Below are 18,794 nucleotides of genomic sequence, written 5' to 3' on the forward strand. Positions count from 1 at the left end.
AGCAGTGTGCGGTGTAACCTGAGAGTGAGCACTAGGCATTTTGACCTCTACTGCTTGTGGGTACTGAATCGAGACTGCCAAAACAGCTGCTGTGAGGTAGAAATTTTTAACTGTATGTACAACAGTTAGTCCTCACAGCAGCCATCCTGCTTCACAAAGGGATATTCTTTCACTGCAGCTATTGAATTACACTGTCACAGTCTTCGTGGACGTCTTTGACTCCAACAGTATGAGACATACATGTCTTAACAACCACCAGAGATTCTACCGATTGGAGATCAAGAAAGAATATATCTGTCTTTTACAGACTGTCTGAAAAAGTCTCATAATGCTGTTGCTTGTCTTTTAAATAAAAAAACAGGTTGTGTGGCAAATGAAGCAATTGGATTGTAACAGGTATCACACAGGATAAGATAAGAAAACTTAGTTTGCTTTAGAAGCGATCTCTAAAGACCAAAGTCCTCTAGTGCTGCACAGCTTATAACTGATGAACAACATGTTTGTGCTGGTGCATTACTGAAAGCTGTGAAAGGCAAATTCCTGCTTTGAAATTATCCATCTTGCGTGTGTTATCTTAGCTGTTACAAACTCATCTCTTACCTAAATAATCCTTTCTCGTATCACCAACAGAGGTCTCATTATAAAATATCCAAAAAAATAGTCACTGTGCTAATTTGACACCTGCCTTTGCCTACATTATAAGTCCTCAGTGTATTATCAAACAGAGAAAAGAAGAAAAGGATGCTCAGGGCATCATAGGATTAACTCGACTCAGACTGACAGCCAGAATTAACAGTCTGCGCTCTATCTGCTGTCATGTTCTCTTTGCCTCTGGCTTGTGACAGTCAAAATATTCTTATGCATATCAGTTGTCAGAAAGCAATGAACTCACAGTAGTGCGCCTATACAACATAATTGTATGGAGTACAGTACACAGCACACTTTTGAAGAAAGTTCCTTTGTGTTCATTTTGCTGTTATTCTTAAGATCTGGTTCTTACTGTGGAATCTTTTAGTGCCACATGCAGCGAAACATTGCCTGGAGCTGCTGTCTGACAGGTTTGCACCTTATTACAATGACACCATTACCTGACACCTGCACATGCAAATACACACAAAAGGTGCTTATGCACATAATACGTGTAAAGTAGGCACAGCGAGTATAATTTCAGGATTAGGTACCTAATGTTACCGGCAACCACTGTATAAATGGAACGTGAAGAGCAGGGAGAAATAAGGTCATGTCGACCTTTCACTTCTGCCTGAAGGAGGTGATTATTAAATGCCTTTAATGTTGATGGAGAAGTAAATGGTAAGTAGCTCTGAGTCAAGCAGAACAAGACCAATGACATATCTGAAAGAGCAGAGAGGCGGCGGGAGATTCAGTTCCACTTCAAATTTAGCTTTTCTAGCTAGGTATTAAATTCAAGTATGCAATCCAGGTTTGCTTCAGTATATAAGAGCTTGAGGCAAATGGGAGCATCGCATCCTTCTTTGTTATCCCTCTTGTAGGAATGCTTGTCAAGCGGGTTCTATAGGAGGGAGGTAGGAGTCAGATCCTGGCTAAGCACCTGCCCCTGCCTATGAGAGGTCTGCGCAAGGACTTCCCAGGAGGGCTCAGAGTAGGTTTGCCAGCTTGTGGGGTCAGACAGTTATTAAACATATACTACTGATATTTGCACAAAAAAAAAGAAAGAAAAAAAAATAGAAAGAAAGAACTGAAGAGAAAAAAAGGAGGGGAAAAGCAGCTGTCTTCTTTCCAAGCTGGAAAGCTTTAGTGCTGCAGTGAAATATGAAGCACGCGCCAATATATGCACTCCCTGCTCTGTGCAAACACAATCCTGGCCACCTACTGCGGTGGCATGTGCAAGAAACCACACGTGCTGTAGAAGGTGGAGTTGCTATTGTCTGCCAGTAGTCTGATATTAATCTGACAGTTTCTGGAATTCTAAATTGATTATGTCTACAGCTTTTATGCCTAAATGAGGTGAAGTTTACTGCAGTAATAACCAGGTTTAAAGACCTGTGGCACAGAGAGAAGACCTGTTTTCTTTCTGACCAAAAAAATCATTTTACTAATTAGCACCGATGCAGAGATGGCACAGAAACATATATTCAATGTGTATAATATGCATGTACTGTGCAAATGGCATCGGGCTCCCTTTCAGAAACAATTAAACTGTCAGGCTAGAGGTGGAAATACAACAACAAAAATCACTCATAAAAATGAAACAGATACTGAGGAGCAGCAAATTAAAAAGCTAAACAGAAGCCAAAATGTCCTAATAACAAGTGAGGACAGACTGTACTAGCAAACTGAAGCCAAGAGAAGACAGCAGAACATAACAATGAAGGAAATGGTAAACAACAAAAGAAGCTACAAACTGACAAGCTCTATAGAAATTTAAAAGGCAGCGCGGTAATTAACATGAAACGGTGCCTGCATATGCTCAGAAAGGTTCAGGTGGTTTCTATTACTTATACTGAGATCTAAATGCAAAGCGTTTCACAATCCTTTTCTGTTCTCTTCTCATCAACAGAAATACACACTGATGCAAAAAAAAAATACACACTACAGAGCTACTGCCCTGTCATAAAAAAACGGAAAAATCCCTTTCGGCTCTGAGCTTATTGTTAAACGTCAGCTTATTGTTAAAGACCTGTGGCACTGACAGAAGACATGTTTTCTTTCCAACCAAAATATTCATTTTACTAATTAGCACACCTTCACCCACAGAGAGGGAATAAAAGTAAGGCAATACCGCCAGACTCTGAGACGGCACAGAAACTGATATTCTTGTTTTTGAAGGAAATTTGACTGATCCATCACTTAAAGTCTCCCCAGGTGGTCTCTGGAGTTGTACAACTTTACATATTTCTATGTTAGTCTGGTGGTTTTCTCTTACTCTCACTCGCTCTCTGTGGGTGAAAGTGTGCTAATTAGTAAAATAAATGTATATTCTGGTTGGAAACCACATATATTAAACAATAAGATAGATTGTAGCAATAAATTACAATAAATATATATGATTACTACTTTTCCTGGACACATTTAAATCTTGTAGATTATTAGCACTGAAAGGGATTAATGTTTTCAAGCTGTCCGGGTATTCTGCAGTAACAGGAACATCTGCAAACCATAGAATACCTGCTATTTTCCCAGCAGTCGACCATCTGCGCATAAACGGCCACATCCTTACAGACTCCACTCTGGCTTTTCCTGTGATGGTTCGGAGAAACTTGTCCTTTCTTGCAGCGGTAATTGCTGTTTGATATTGACTTTGCATCCGGGAAAATATTTTGGTGGTTGGGAGTGAAAGACATGAGAATGCTTGTACAGCAAGACTTGACTGGTGTGTTTATCATCTCGTGTCACTTGGCCTGTAAATTTCGCACTGGTTCTGAAGGTATGATTATGACCTGTTTGAAAGATGGGTGGGTTCAGTGCATGTGCTGTACATCCTGGATGGGGATGAATTGAGGAAGACCTCTCAAACCCTGTCATTATGTCTCACCTGGATTCCCGTTCGTTCTGATATAAACAGATGTCTTAAAGCACTTAAGCAGAGAAGTGCTGACTTCAGTCGTCGGCCTTAAGAGGCTCAATCTAGACCTTGCTTTGAATTTTCAAGCCTGCATTGCTGTCAGCCGTTGTTAAAGTTGTTGATTTTCCTGTATTGAATATGGAGTTGATTTTGTATGCATTTTCTGCTGCAGAGAGATTTGTCTAGCACACAGTGGGCAGAAGTGCATTTGCCAGGGCTCAATTGAATCTCACCATTAGACAAGCCACTTAACGCTGTGGGAATGTCATGCAAAGTTCAAGTGAAATCAAGCAGTCAGTGGGAGCGCAACAGTCTCCTTAGGGATGTCTGCGTCTCTCCTTGTGCCTCTTCTTTTATACTATGTTCACTCATATGCAACAGTAAGGATATTTCTTTGTTTGCTATTGTGTTTCCGGCATATTACACAATAATGGGACGAGCACAATGATTAAATCAAAGGGCCTCTTACTTCTGATCTACATTTTTATGTTTAATTTCAAAAGAAGAAGCCCTGTGGCTTTTTGCTTTTATTCCACATTTAAAGTTTGTTCCTCTGTTTACAAAGATATGGGATTTCAATAGTTTTCATGATTTTGCATAATACAAATAGGTCTAAATGTGCATCATCACCACTAACATCCATGTAATCTTAAATGTGCTTTGAGGTATAGGAGGCTACTGCTCGTGAATCAAGGATACGGTGGCTTACCTTTCATTTAATGAGTCATAGTTCTTTGAAGCTCAGTGTTTGTCTGCTGCACAAACCTTATCTGATTACTGGGCTAGTACAACAGGGCCTGAGTTGCTGGCTGCTAACCTCAGGTTAGTAGATCTGATTACTCTTCCAGTTGAGGTCCCACTGCAGGCAGCCAAAACCATCTTTGTTTGTTCTCTCTGTGGGTAGAAATTCTGGCAGCTGCAAGACTCTTGATGCACCACTCTTTGTCTTGGCCATGCTCTCAGAACAGATTAAAGCATAAAAGTCGTATGTCCTTTGCTTACACTTAGGAATAATATTACTTCAATCGCAGAGATGGTTTCTCTAAGAACCATGAAACCCCAGGCTTTGCTTAAAAGACCCGTTCCTTTTTTGAACTTGTCTTTTCTTGCTAACATCGAGCAGTTGCTGCCACGGCAGACTGCATCAAAATATTCAAGATCTTCTAAGAGTCAGATTACTTAGAAGTATAATGTGGTGAAAAATAATAAACACTTTTCCCTGATCTGTAATTGAGCCTGGCAGCTCTATTGACAGTTAATCTCTGTCACTAATTCTCTGTTTCCTTGATCTTGCGTTTTGGTTTCACTAGATAACATAATCATAACACATAACAGCGTGGATTTGGTTAGGTTTTCTTTTTTTTCATTGCGTTTATCGCTCCGTTCCACATATTCAGTTTTGCCCCATACTGTGTGATGAGAAACAGCTAAGTACCTTTTTGTAGGTGTATTGTCATGGAAACCACAACTCTGCCCATGGCCACTGACATTCACTTAATTTATTCGTTATTTGGTCACAGTAGCTTTTGAAAGGTTTTTACTGCTCAGTTGTGGCTCTCATTAGTGATATTAACTACAGTACTGTGCAAAAATCTTGAGCCACCTCTCATTCCTTTATATTTTGTTGTATCTACACATAACAGACAGCTTGGCAAAGAAACAATTTACATTGTCAAAATGTATTTTTAGGTACTTTGTTACTAGCACCTTTTTGCAAAAACAGTCTGCACAGGCATTTGACAGCAACTATTATTTGTGCACCAACAAGATGATTTCCAAAGAGCTATTAGCTGAAAACATTGCATGTCTTGACATGCTGTGCAGTGTGTCCTTAAAAACAGTGAGCAAACTGGACAAATGGGGGAATTTTTTTTTACCTGATTTTTGTTTTTAAGAAAAATGAGAGCCACATATGAGGATATTTGTTTAAAAGTTTAATAGAAGAGTGGCAGTATAATGTCCTCGTAAGTGGATATCAGGCCCTTGTAGAGCAAAAATTTGTATTTTGGTCTAGACAACCCAAAATGTTATGTCCACATATGTGGACGCCAGGTCCTAGGAGGTTAAACAAAAACTGGACTGAGTGGCAAAAGGTCTTATGGAATCCAAATGTAAAACTTTTTGTTCATTCATGTCGTTATCAGTATGTTCAGTTGTGAGCGGTACTACAGGGAGTGTCTACAGCAATCTGTATTAACCCCCCCAAAATTCTTACAGCATTTTCTTAGGAGAATGTCCACCAAAGTCCAAACCCTTACACAACCATTTCACCTGCAGCATAACATGCTGGACATCATTGCGAGGACGCTGGTTCTGAAAGAGTTAACTAGAATAACAGTGGGTGAGTTTGGCTGCAGTGGAATCTCAGCTCAGCTCATAGAAACACTAATTGCAGTCAGGCAGGCCTGGGCTGGCGTATGGAGCTTTACAACCCCCCAGACCTTCTGTCAGGCCTCCTGTCTGGCTCTCAGACCCATCGCTATCAAAGTGAGCTCCACCAGTACAAAACCAGCCATCAGGTTTCTTTTTTTCCCTTTGGATACTTGTCACAGTTATAGGAATGCCACCAAAACATCGTGCCAGGAAGTTAGAAAGCACTATTTAAGGTCTACAATTACTGTGTTCGCTACCTGCTGCTTATTCAATGGAAATGTTCCTTTAAAATCTCCTGTAATCAGAGATAATTTTACAGGTTATTTTACCTATTAAAAGATTCAACTCAGCAATTACACCAGACATTCAGATATCCTGTTGTGATTCAGGTTGAAGGTTTTTTATGGTCTGCATTCTCCCACGTGCTTTTCCTCATGTTTTTTTTCTCTCGTTTCCAGATCCCGTCTTCTACTTTGGCAACACAGACTACCACGTGGATGAGAGTGATGGCTACGTGGAGGTGCAGGTGTGGAGGACAGGGACTGATCTTTCCAAAGGAGGAACTGTCACAGTGCGCTCCAGAAAGACAGATCCGGTCTCAGCTGAAGGTATCTGCTGGTCCCCTTCTCTAACGGCGTTGTCTAGTTTATTCTTAGATAAATGTAAATCACAGAAAACAAAAGATTTAAGATGTCACATTGATAGTCATTTTGAGCTCAACTGTGCAAACAGATTTCAGCACTGAATATGTTGAGTGGATGGCCTAGGGGAATGTAAACACTGGTTAAAGGTGGGGGGAGGGGAGCTAGGGCTTTTCTGTTCGGACCATGTCTTATACGCGCTGGATCTACACATTGTTGTGAGGATAATGACAGTCTGACTGAGAATAGAGCTTCAGGAATGCATGCCAATTGTTCTGCTTGTTCCTAACCGCTTTCGACTGTAAGACTGGTTGCTATCCCTTCAAGTCTGCCCTATAGCGTCTATTATCTGGTTCCCCCAGGCAGTCTTCTCTTCTTTGCACAGATTCCTAATATCTCTACTCCTGCTTGCTTTTTAACTGCAAAAATAACCAAAATCTAATCATATGCAGCATGTTAGAAATTCAGACTCACACTTACACACATAAGTGGGTCATAACACGAACACATCGGACTACAAACACGCACATTACCAACTCCGGAAGACGATCAAAGCAGCCAAACGTGAGTACAGGGACAGGGTGGAACAACAGTTTGACAACCCTCGGAGTATGTGGCAGGGACTAAACACGATCACAGACTTTAGAGGGAAAACCAGCACACCGCAGACCACGGCCTCTCTGTGTGAGGATCTAAACGTATTCTACGCTAGATTCGACACAGCGAACACCATGAGACCGGACAGTGTGCGCACCGCGGATGACGTCAGTGCGCACACTGTGTCTGAGGAGGATGTGCGGAAGTGCTTCAGGAAGGTGAACGCACGCAAAGCTACTGGTCCGGACGGGATTCCCGGCCGCGTCCTCAGGTCATGCGCGGCTCAGCTGGCTGGAGTGTTCACGCACATCTTCAACCTTTCCCTCTCTCTGTCTGTAGTCCCAGCCTGCTTCAAAATGGCCACCATCGTCCCTGTACCCAAATCCTCCACCATCTCCTCATTGAACGACTGGCGACCTGTAGCCCTGACCCCCATCGTAAGCAAATGCTTCGAGAAGCTGGTCAGGGACTTCATCTGCTCTGCACTACCCGACTCACTGGACCCTCTACAGTTTGCATACCGCCACAACAGGTCCACTGATGATGCCATAGCCCTGACACTACACACTGCCCTGTCACACCTGGAGAAGAGAGACACGTATGTGAGGATGCTGTTTGTAGATTACAGCTCAGCATTCAATACCATCGTTCCCTCGAAGCTGGACAGGAAACTGCAGGATCTAGGACTGAGCAGCTCCCTCTGCAGCTGGATCCTTAGCTTCCTGTCTGACAGACGCCAGGTGGTCAGACTGGGCAGCATCACCTCATCCCCCATCACACTGAACACTGGTGCTCCACAGGGGTGTGTACTGAGCCCTCTCCTGTACTCACTCTACACCTACGACTGCACAGCCACTAACAGCTCCAACATCATTGTGAAGTTTGCGGACGACACTACAGTGGTGGATCTTATCACCAACGGTGATGAGACGGCTTACAGGGAGGAGGTCAGCGCCCTGACCCACTGGTGTCAAGACAACCATCTCACCCTCAACGTCGCAAAGACAAAGGAGTTGATAGTGGACTTCCGGAGGTGCAGAGAAGTACACACCCCCATCACCATCAACGGCGCTGCTGTGGAGAGAGTGAGCAGCTTCCGGTTCCTTGGCGTACACCTGGCTGAGGATCTTACGTGGTCAGTACACACAAACAAAACAGTGAAGAAGGCCCAGCAGCGCCTCTTCTTTCTCAGGAGACTGAAAAGATTCGGCATGAGCCCCCGCATCCTCAGGACCTTCTATCACTGTGCCATTGAGAGCATCCTCACTGGATGCATCACCACCTGGTATGGCAACAGCACCGCCTACAACTGCAAAGCTCTCCAGCGAGTAGTGCGGTGCTCTGAACGGATAATTGGAAGTGAGCTTCCCTCCCTCCAAGACATCTACAGGAAGCGGTGCCTGAGGAAAGCGGGGAGGATCATCAAGGACTCCAGTCACCCCAGCCATAAACTGTTCAGACTGCTTCCATCAGGAAGGAGGTTCTGCAGCATCCGGTCCCGTACCAGCAGACTGAGAGACAGCTTTTTCCATCAGGCCATCAGACTGCTGAACACGTCATAGACACCTCAGCTTCACTACTGGAACTTCAACATTATGCACTCCACACTGTATATAAATGCCACTTGTTTTGCACATATTCAACTCTGTATATTTTATATATTTTATTATTATTATTATTATTATTATTTTATTTTATTTTTTTACTATTTAATTTGTAAAAATGTGTATACACACACACACACACACACACACACACACACACACACACACACACACACACACACACACGTAGGAAAATATTTAGTATACACATCCAGAAATGCATACACTATTATATATTGTACATATATTTATTAGTGTCAGGTTGGCCATTCTTGTATTTTGCTCGTTTGTGTTGTTGTGTTTGCACATCTCTGTTGCTTGTGGGGCTCGCACACAAGAATTTCACTCGCATGTGCTGTGCCAGTGTGCCTGCACATGTGATGTGACAATAAAAAGTGATTTGATTTGATTTGATTTGATTTGATTTGATTAAGTACATGAAAAAAAAGCCTGGGGGCAAAGTTTGAGCTCTCAATACTCAGACTCTTCACGGAATAGCAGATGAATAACCTGTCAGCACTCAGGGAGATGTCCAGATTCTAGCAGTGCTGCTTTAATATCACAACAAATTCCAATTGTTCATGCCTATGAAACATGAAATAGAAACAGGGATTTTGCTAGCATGAAGTATAGAACTTTTCAACTTGCTTGCAGCCTGAGATTCACAAATGCATTATGAACATGAGAGCTGTTGTCAAGAAAAATATGGGCATGTACTGTAGTTGATTTTTGCTATATGCACTACGTTTTATAAACACTGTTCTTTGAAACACGTCTGACCTATATTGTGTTGTGGGGCAGCTGGTGTGGATTACGTGGGGATCAGCAGGAATCTAGACTTTGCACCAGGGGTCACCATGCAGACAGTTCGTGTGACAATCCTGGATGATCTGGGTCAGCCAGTGCTGGAAGGGCCAGAGAAGTTTGAACTGGTACTACGGATGCCAATGAATGGGATCCTCGGGGAGCCAAGCAAGACTGCTATCATCATCAACGACTCAGTTTCTGACTGTGAGTGAAAATATGGGATGCAATGAGAGCTTATTAACATGGCCACACTTATCTTTATGTATTATTTCTGATTTTTGGATTTAGTGCCAAAGGTGCAGTTCCGTGAAGCTACGTATGTGGGCAATGAGAACTTGGGGCAGATCTCAGCCACTGTATACCGTAGCGGTGATATCAGTTACAAGTCCACAGTACGCTGTTACAGCAGACAGGGAACAGCACAGGTCATGATGGACTTCAATGAGAGGCCTAACACAGACGCTTCTATCATCACCTTCTTACCAGGTTGTGTAGTAAAACCTTACACATGTCCTCTTACATGGTTTGTGTGTGTGTGTATTTCTTACCTGCCCATAGTATTATAAAACACCTTGTGCTATAAAAAAAAAGAATTAAATTGGAACATTCAATTCTGAAATATAGTTGGAATGGTTAATTACTCATTTGTACTTTTTTTCAGGAGAAATTGAAAAACCGTGTTTACTGGTTTTGGTTGATGACACTGAACATGAGGAAGAGGAAGAGCTCCGTCTTGTTTTGGGAAGCCCTAAGAGTGACTCTCCATTTGGAGCATCCATTGGAGAGCAAAATGAAACACTCATTAAGATAAAAGATGATGGCGACAGTAAGAATCCTTTTTTTGGGCTAAAGACAGTGTAAAGGCTTTTGATATCATTATAACACATTTAAAGTTAGATTAGATCTACAATAGTGTTTTTTAACAGATCACAAAGGTTGTGCCCACTGTGACTGTAATATATGGTATGTGGAAATGTCACAGTTATACTTTACTATCAATATTTCATGGTTTTTCAGAGGCAATTATTAGTTTTGGAGAGACCAAATTCAGTGTGACTGAGCCCAAGGAAAGTGGCCAAGTGTCTGTAGTAAGGATCCCAGTGCTGCGTGCTGGAGACACATCCAAGGTCTCTGTTGTCCGAGTTCACACCAAAGATGGATCTGCTACCTCTGGGGAGGACTACCATCCCATATCTGAGGGTAAATAATACCGCCAGGCACTTTTATCCCTCTAGCACAATTCTGAAATTTGCTCAAAAATATATTTGTCAAGTGTCTTTCCTTTCTCTCTGCAGAAATTATTTTCAAACAAGGTGACAGAGACCATTTTGTGGAGGTGGAGATTTTATATGATGGTGTAAGAGAAATGAGGGAGGCGTTCACTGTGCATCTGAAGCCTGATGAGAACATGGTGGCAGAGACAAAGGTGAAAGCCAAACTAAATTAGTGTTTACCTTTAAAGCATCTAATTACCACGTTATCACTTTGCAATCAGTAATTTGTTCCCGTTTAAGAACCTCTCTTAATTGCTCTTATTGTCAATCAGCAGATGAGTAAAGCCATAATTTATATTGAGGAGACCAACAGCATGGCAGATGTGACATTCCCCTCAGTGCCCAGAGTGGTGTCGTTGCTGCATTACGATGACCCTGATGGAACCAGGGGCTCTCTGCCTGTGGCCGGATACCCAGTCATTTGTGTCACTGTATGTCCTAACTGATGCTATGATAAATAGATAATTGTTGTCATTTTCTGTGTTAATGGTTAATTTAACAAAGCTTTGTGTCTCACAAGTCCAGATGAAATCTCTTAATGAGGTAGTATTTAACAGATGTGCACACTTTTTTTATTACGAGCTACCTTCAGGGCTCCTCGCTGGCATAAAGAAACAATTTTGCTGTAGGTTTTGGTGGTGAATTTCACTTAAATGTACTGTTTCTTTTCCCATTTCCAGGCTTGTAATCCTAAGTACCTAGACTACGACAAAACAGGCTCCATCTGTGTCAGCGAGAACATCAACAATACCCTAACTCGGTATCGTTGGCTCGTCAGCGCCCCCACTGGTCCAGACGGCGTCACCAGCCCGATGAGGGAAGTTGACTTTGACACCTTCTTCACCTCGTCTAAAATGATAACTCTGGATTCAGTGTATTTCCAGGCTGGTTCTAGGGTTCAGTGTGCAGCAAGAGCTGTGAACTCTAATGGAGATGAAGGTCTAGAACTCACTAGCCCCATAGTATCCATCAGCACGGACGAGGGTGAGTTTAGTCCATTTGCTAACTTTGAACATTTAGTGTCTTTCATAAAAAAGAGTTAACCATAACAAAAGCTTGAACTGTTTTTTAGAGAAATAGAATATTTGATGTTGCTTTGTATTTGTCATGGTTGCAGGGATGTGCCAGCCCCGTGTTGCAGGCACAGTGGGGGCCGAGCCCTTCTCTGCTAAGCTGCGATACAGTGGAGCAGAAGACACAGACCACCCCAATCTTATCAAACTAACTGTCACCATGCCTCACATTGATGGTAAGCAATTCCTGACTAAAAATTAAGACTAATAGGAAATCATGCAGAGACAGAATGTTGTTTTGAAACATCATTCGTGTCACTGATCAACCATATTCTTTTAATAAGAAGCTACTTAAGTTATTCACCAATTATTAATGTGTCTGCTGTCCAACTGCTACATGTGTGTTTCTGTAGGTATGTTGCCTGTAGTATCTACACGGCCTCTGTCAAACTTTGAGCTGACGCTTAGCCCCGACGGTACCCGTGTTGGGCACCATCGCTGCTCCAACTTGCTGGACTACACTGAAGTTAAGACTCGTTATGGCTTCCTCTCTGATGCCACCAAAAATCCAGAAGTAATTGGCGAGACTGCACCTTACCAGTACAGCACTTCCCTCAGGGGATCCAGCACACTACGATTCTACAGAAACCTTAACTTGGAGGCTTGTTTGTGGGAATTCACAAGCTACTATGACATGTCTGAGCTGCTCAGCGACTGTGGAGGCACCATCGGAACTGACGGACAGGTAAGCAGTCCTGCCTTGGAGGTCTGGCTCACCTTTGAACCCGTGGCTAAAACAAGCCTTGTCCATTTGCCTAGTTGTTTTTTACTTTGAAGATGAGGTAAATCCTGGCAGATAAAGACGACATTGTCTGGAGATCTCTTCAGTTCCTGAGAGGACCATGGTTTTGTCTTGCTAAAGTAGCAAGTCTCCCCATTTTCCTTTTTTTTGCTATTGGCACATATGCCTTACAGGCATCAACACTTTTTTTCACCTTGGCAACATATTCTTAATTTAAGTTCAGTTAATTAAAACAGTGTTGATAAAGATGGTTTGGAAGCGTACGGGGGGCAAATCATGGTAAAAACCTCCTCTACAATCCATGCTGATGATTATTAATTCATGCCCTGCAGCACTTGCAAATATATTTTGGCTCTGAGGATATGTCGAATTGTATATTGGTTTGCTATTATAATGGGAGATACTTATTTTACATAGCTCCGGGTTTATTTAATAACAAGGGCATCACCCAGGAGATAAAACCTTTCTCAACAAGTGGAACTTTGTTGCCTTAAGTTATGAGATCTAAAAGTGAACATAGCAGAAATAAACACGTCTTAGCAAGTAAGCAGTCTGCTGCCAGTAACATAAACTTGATTGCATATTTCTTTATTTATTAGTGACCACATTTATCGGAGATATTATTTAAAAAAACAAACAATACATTTATAAGTTAGGAAAAGATATTAATGATGTTTTTTTCACTGGTATACATTTATATACAGGACTTGTACTGTGTATAAATTTATAGAGTCAGGCCTCACAGGTTCACTTTGAGCATCAGTGGAAAAAGGAACAGTCTTTTTTGTGGCTGCCCTGTGACCCAAGTGCTCTTCTAAGTGGGCAGGCTGGCTGATTGGAGACAACTCTGTGCAGGTCGGGGCGACTGTCATGTCACAGTGCAGGGCTTAGTGCCCAGCCTAACAGGCCACAGGAATCTATTAAAGCCCAGCAGGTTGTGTCAGAAGGCCATTCTGCAAATCGTTTGCCTGAGCTCTAAATGCCCAGAGGCGTAGGCACGTCTCCACATGAACACAGAGCCAGTGCAGGCAGGTACCGCTCACGGGTCAGAGGAAAGTGCAGATACCAGAGACTGCTCCCACTTTCACCACTTTGACCATTTTAAGACAGCTCTTTTAGAGCAGGAATGTTTCCAGTGAGTCAGTATCTCCAGCAGCAGTATCACATATGTAGAGCATTATTGCAGCCACATGACAGTTATAAAACTGCATAAAAATGCAGTCATATCTTACTACTATACATCTTAAACTGGACTTGTTGGTGTCAGATTTCCCTGTAAAGTGTCCTTTAGGTCCACAGCACACACATATGCTGTACACATGACTACATGCGTGTTATTAACTTCAATAACATGAAGCATTTTCAAAATATACCTTAAAACAGCCACAATGGCAGAATATTATCCCTCATTTTCTTTGTGAGCTATTCTATGTGATGATGTCATGATGTTGTTATGTCTTTGAACCTCAGGAACAAGACCAGGTTCGCCTTTGAAGTTTAAATGTAATCTTTGTCACTGCAGGTGCTTAATCTGGTCCAGTCCTTTGTGACCCTACGAGTCCCATTACATGTGTCATATGTCTTTCACTCCCCCGTGGGAGCGGGAGGATGGCAGCACTTTGACTTACAGTCAGAGCTGAGGCTCACATTTGTGTACGACACTGCCATCTTATGGAGAGATGGAATCGGTAGCCCGCCAGAGGCTGAACTACAAGGCAAGATTTGAGCTGCTGTTTGCAACAAAGATTTAACACAATACTTTTATGTCATTTCTACAATCTAAGGCCCTGTAAATTAATGAAGTATGCAACCTAAAGTAGTCTGTCATTGTCTTTGCAGGTGCCCTTTACCCAACCAGCATGCGTATAAATAGTCAAGGACAACTAGTTGTCAACTTCCGCACAGAAGCTCGATTCAGAGGCCTGTTTGTGTTTTCACATCCAGGTATGTCACATCAGTTATACAATATGCAGTTTAAATGCAATGCTGCTCTTTAGCACGTCATAATATGTTTCAAAAATGTCAAATAAACAGATTCTAGAAGATGTTTAGTGTAAAAAAGGGTGACCACGGCTTTGCAGATTTTACCTGTGGCTTATATTTAACTAATGATATTAACCAATAAGGTTGTTTTATGTTTGCTTCTGATGACTGATGTCTTTTTTCCCAACAGCTTCACCACTCACCTCCATGGTTATGTGTCCTGAACACCCTGGTTTAACCTTTAACCTTAGCCTTGTCAGGACTGAGCCAACTTACAGCCAGCCTATCCAGCAGTGGATATTCATCTCTGATTTTGCTGTGAGGAGAGAGTTTGCTTTTAAAAACAGCCGCATTTGTTTTCTTATTTATTTTTCTTACACTTTATTCTTAATTAATCGAATTTTTCCACTCAGGTGCGTGACTACTCTGGCATGTACACAGTGAAGCTCCTCCCCTGTACGTCCCCTCCCAGCCTGGAGTACGCAGTCCCTCCTGTCTGCAATCCCAGAGAGCCTCTCACCTTTGACCTGGATATCCGCTTTCAGCAGGTAATTCCACCTTGTCTAACAAGTTACGCCTGCATCAGATTTAACCATTTATTCAGAATGAAATGTATTTGTGTTTAGTGGCTACACTGTTTAAGTGATAAACATTTTAACTACTGTGACAGCAATGAAACACTATTACAAAACCCCTAATTATTTTTTTTAAAAATGTCTTAATTAAGTGGCATACTGAACTTGGTAGTATGGTGCCAGTGGATAATTTTGTCTTTGCAGTTTCTGGATTAAATTCTGTGGCTATTGTTTGCAAATACAGATATATTTTTAAAAAAAAAGCAAATAAAAATTAATCACGATCACGTTTTGGAGATTGAATTTCAGAAAATACAATTCCTCCTCTGCTCTCCACATTTACTGTTTGTCTACTTATAAATCCAAGTATACGCAAGAGCGATTGGTCAATAGGGCAAAAGGGAGTCCAACCTGTTACTTGTAGGGTCTGTCTAACAAAGTATCCTGTGAATGTAAAAACAAAAAAGAAGACCATTCAAATCTTCACATTTGGTAGTTAAATATCTAAACTATAAATAAATAGTAAATATGTTTTTTTGTTTTCTGTCTTCTGTGTCTTTTTAGGTTAGTGATCCAGTGGCTGCTGAGTTCAGTCTGAACACACAGATGATCTTACTTTCTAAACGGACACTCTGGCTCTCAGACGGCTCCATGGGCTTTGGACAGGAGAGTGACACTGCTTTCTCAGAGGGTAATACTGTAACATTTCTAAAACGCCTTGAAAATCTTGAAAAATAAAATAAAATTAAAATATGAAAAGAAAAAATAACATTAAAGGAAATAAATATGCTCCAAGCTCGAAATATTTCTGTGAATGTTTTCATTGCTCAGCTGCGTGGACTTCTCTTCATTCTACAGATCAAAAAGAAATCCCTGTGTGATGAATGGTTCTGTTGATTTGGCAGAAACGTCCCCCATTATTTACTGACTCAACAAAACAAAATGAAAGGAAAATGAGGGCTTCATGAAGTGCCATTCTGACTACTTCCACATCTTTTTCCTAAACAGGCTAATTATGAGAATGCCTGCATTTTGTGTCCATCAACAAGGTCTTAAAACACTTAAAGTCCTTGAAGCTGCTGTCTGAGTCAGTGTAGAGAGTGAGAGTGGCTTTAGCTGGGCTTTTAGTGGTTTTTCCTCATTATATAGCTGAGCAAAGTACAGTCATTTGAGAGAACTGAACCTGCAGGCATAATAGAACCACTTTTACTAACTTTTCATTAAACCATCAAATTTATGCTTGTAATGACTGATGTTTTACTCGTGATGAAATCTTTATTTCTTTTTTATCAGGGGATGCAGTTTATGGGAGAGTGATGGTGGATCCAGTACAGAACTTGGGCAGCTCCTTTATTTGTAACATCGAAAAAGTGTTCCTGTGCACTGGAGCAGATGGATACGTCCCTAAATATAATCCGAGCAATTTTGAGTTCGGCTGTCTGGCTGATGCTCCATCACTGCTTTACAGATTCAAGATCATTGTAAGTAATAAAAGAATATTTCTTATAGTATCACGTGTACTCTGGGCCTATTCAAACTTCATCGTTTCCTGTGTAATTCTTTGACTTCAGGACAAGGCCCAGCCGGAGACACAGGCTCGGGTATTTGGTGATGTACCTTTTAATGCCTTCCTGGCAGTGGATGACCCCGGTGCTTTAGCACTGGTGAGACAACCTGGTTCAGATGGTTTCAGAATGGATTCTACAGCTCTTTTCCAGGTCAGTAAAAACAAATTGAAAACACACACTAAATACTTCACACGATCTAAAATCACAAACCTATGAGTCATTCCAGAGAAAACATTACACTGAAACTATTTAGAGCTAACTTAACCTGCCTTTATGGTGTGAGCATGGTATCCCACTCTGTAGAGATCACAGACTAATAGCTCTAGACTAATGGGTTTTTATTGCGCTGACATTTTATCCCTAACAAGCTGATAGAGAAAAAGACCTAATGACCAGACACAGTCTGTGCCCTCATGAAAAGCTCCTTAGGTTGGCTTTCATAGAGGTTATGATACCAGAGTTATGTATTTTTGGTATGACTCACACTCTCCACTTTTCACCATGTCCAAATTGCTGCTTTTGGTCAGGGAATCTATGTTTCTTGGCTTGTTAACAAGGAAAAGTCAGTATCATTAAGTCTGCAGACTGGCAGGGCATTTTCCAATGGTTAAACAAGTTTTGTGCTTTTCTATTCAGTTTATGCAGTGACTGGACTGAACTGGACTGTGAGGTTTAGCTCTGTTTTAATCACAAAATAAAACTGAAGTTGTTCCTTACAAGAAAATGTCAAAAAATAAAGGTTTCATAGCACATACGTACTACTCTCTGCACGGAACTGTTAGATCTGACTCTAATGGTTATAGTTTAATAAAGCTGGCAGTTAAGGATCTCTGAGAATAGATATACTTTTAGCCTTCCACTAAAATATAGGGAGGAGGTGGCAAAAACCCCTTTATCAATTCTGTCCTTTTCTTTACCTGGGTAATTTGAGACACATGGATGGACATTAAAATAATAGCTGTTGCTCGTTTCAGGTGGCTGCAGGAAGAGAGTGGTACATACACACCATCTACACTGTCCGGTCCAAGGACAATGCTAACCGTGGCATAGGGAAGAGAAGCCTGGAGTACCACGTGATGAGTCAGCACACTGATTTGCTACCGAAGAGTCAACATCGCCTCAGAAGATCAGCTAATGATGTCCTAGATATAGTAGAGGACATTAGTGTGAGTAACAATCGTGGCACCAACATCCTGCACATCGCCCTGGACCGCAGTGGCCAACAGAGGACGAGCCCGGACAGGGAGATCTTTACCAAAGGACAGATCCCTCGAGAGCTCAAAGAGAGGGACGGTGACGACAGCCTGGTTTTGATGATTGGTATCTTTGTGGGGCTGCTACTTACCGTTCTCGTCATCATTGTGGTGGTGTTACTAGTTCGGTCCAAACAAGAGAAGAAAGAAGTGCCCAGGAACTCCAGCAGCGCAGAGCCCATGATGACACAAAACATCAGTGACAGCTCAGAGGTCTAACTGACAGACTGAAGATCGAGAAAGTTATTTTATGTTGCAAGTGCCTCACATTTACATAAAAAAACTGAAGATTGCGTGTGAAACAACACAAACTACAAGAGCTTTGATTCTATTCAGAAATCTACTTGAAATATTGCATCACTCCTCATGCTGGAGAGTGGTCTGGACACTAGGAAACGGACAGTGTTAGTAGCTGTTTTAAGGCACTTGCCAAGTTGTCACTTATTAATTGGCCTTTGATGCCACTTGATCCAAAAAGGTGTTATTAGGTTTCCAAAGGTGCTACAGAAGATGCCTCTTACCTTGAATGGTGTTTGGTGTTTTGCTGAGTAGGTCTAGAGAGGCCGGATATTTTGCATTTGCTGACACTGTCCACAGTACGCTTTCACTGGAAAAACCTGTCTGTTCTTACAGAGAATGAGTCGATTCTGTGTGTGCCTAAGAAGTCACAGGACTTTACGGTTTTATGATGTAAAATGTGTGTCCTGTGTGTTCAGTAAAACGCTCAATTGAAAATCATCCAAGTGAATATAATTTTCTT

General features: G+C 41.7%; 1 protein-coding gene across 2 annotated transcripts in view; it reads left to right on the forward strand.

Annotated features, from left to right (window-relative positions):
* Window positions 1-18,253, forward strand: part of LOC146619217 (FRAS1-related extracellular matrix protein 2-like) — a 51,172-nt gene extending 32,919 nt beyond the window's left edge. Inside the window, exons 7-24 of one of the 2 annotated variants that reach the window (XM_085370308.1) lie at window positions 6,376-6,525; window positions 9,561-9,770; window positions 9,855-10,052; window positions 10,228-10,392; window positions 10,584-10,766; window positions 10,862-10,992; window positions 11,113-11,271; window positions 11,521-11,824; window positions 11,958-12,089; window positions 12,267-12,598; window positions 14,178-14,370; window positions 14,495-14,599; window positions 14,829-14,956; window positions 15,052-15,186; window positions 15,778-15,904; window positions 16,507-16,694; window positions 16,785-16,931; window positions 17,756-18,253. In XM_085370308.1, the coding sequence (XP_085226434.1) occupies window positions 6,376-6,525; window positions 9,561-9,770; window positions 9,855-10,052; window positions 10,228-10,392; window positions 10,584-10,766; window positions 10,862-10,992; window positions 11,113-11,271; window positions 11,521-11,824; window positions 11,958-12,089; window positions 12,267-12,598; window positions 14,178-14,370; window positions 14,495-14,599; window positions 14,829-14,956; window positions 15,052-15,186; window positions 15,778-15,904; window positions 16,507-16,694; window positions 16,785-16,931; window positions 17,756-18,253 (3,485 nt within the window). The remainder of the gene's footprint in view (window positions 1-6,375; window positions 6,526-9,560; window positions 9,771-9,854; window positions 10,053-10,227; window positions 10,393-10,583; window positions 10,767-10,861; window positions 10,993-11,112; window positions 11,272-11,520; window positions 11,825-11,957; window positions 12,090-12,266; window positions 12,599-14,177; window positions 14,371-14,494; window positions 14,600-14,828; window positions 14,957-15,051; window positions 15,187-15,777; window positions 15,905-16,506; window positions 16,695-16,784; window positions 16,932-17,755) is intronic. The other variant, XM_085370306.1, reaches the window with a different exon arrangement.
* The last annotated feature ends 541 nt before the right edge of the window (window positions 18,254-18,794 follow it).

Source organism: Diplotaxodon limnothrissa, linkage group LG14 (assembly GCF_057381915.1).
Source record: "Diplotaxodon limnothrissa isolate DT_005_m linkage group LG14, D_limnothrissa_male_GT1.1, whole genome shotgun sequence".
NCBI classification, from domain to species: domain Eukaryota; kingdom Metazoa; phylum Chordata; class Actinopteri; order Cichliformes; family Cichlidae; genus Diplotaxodon; species Diplotaxodon limnothrissa.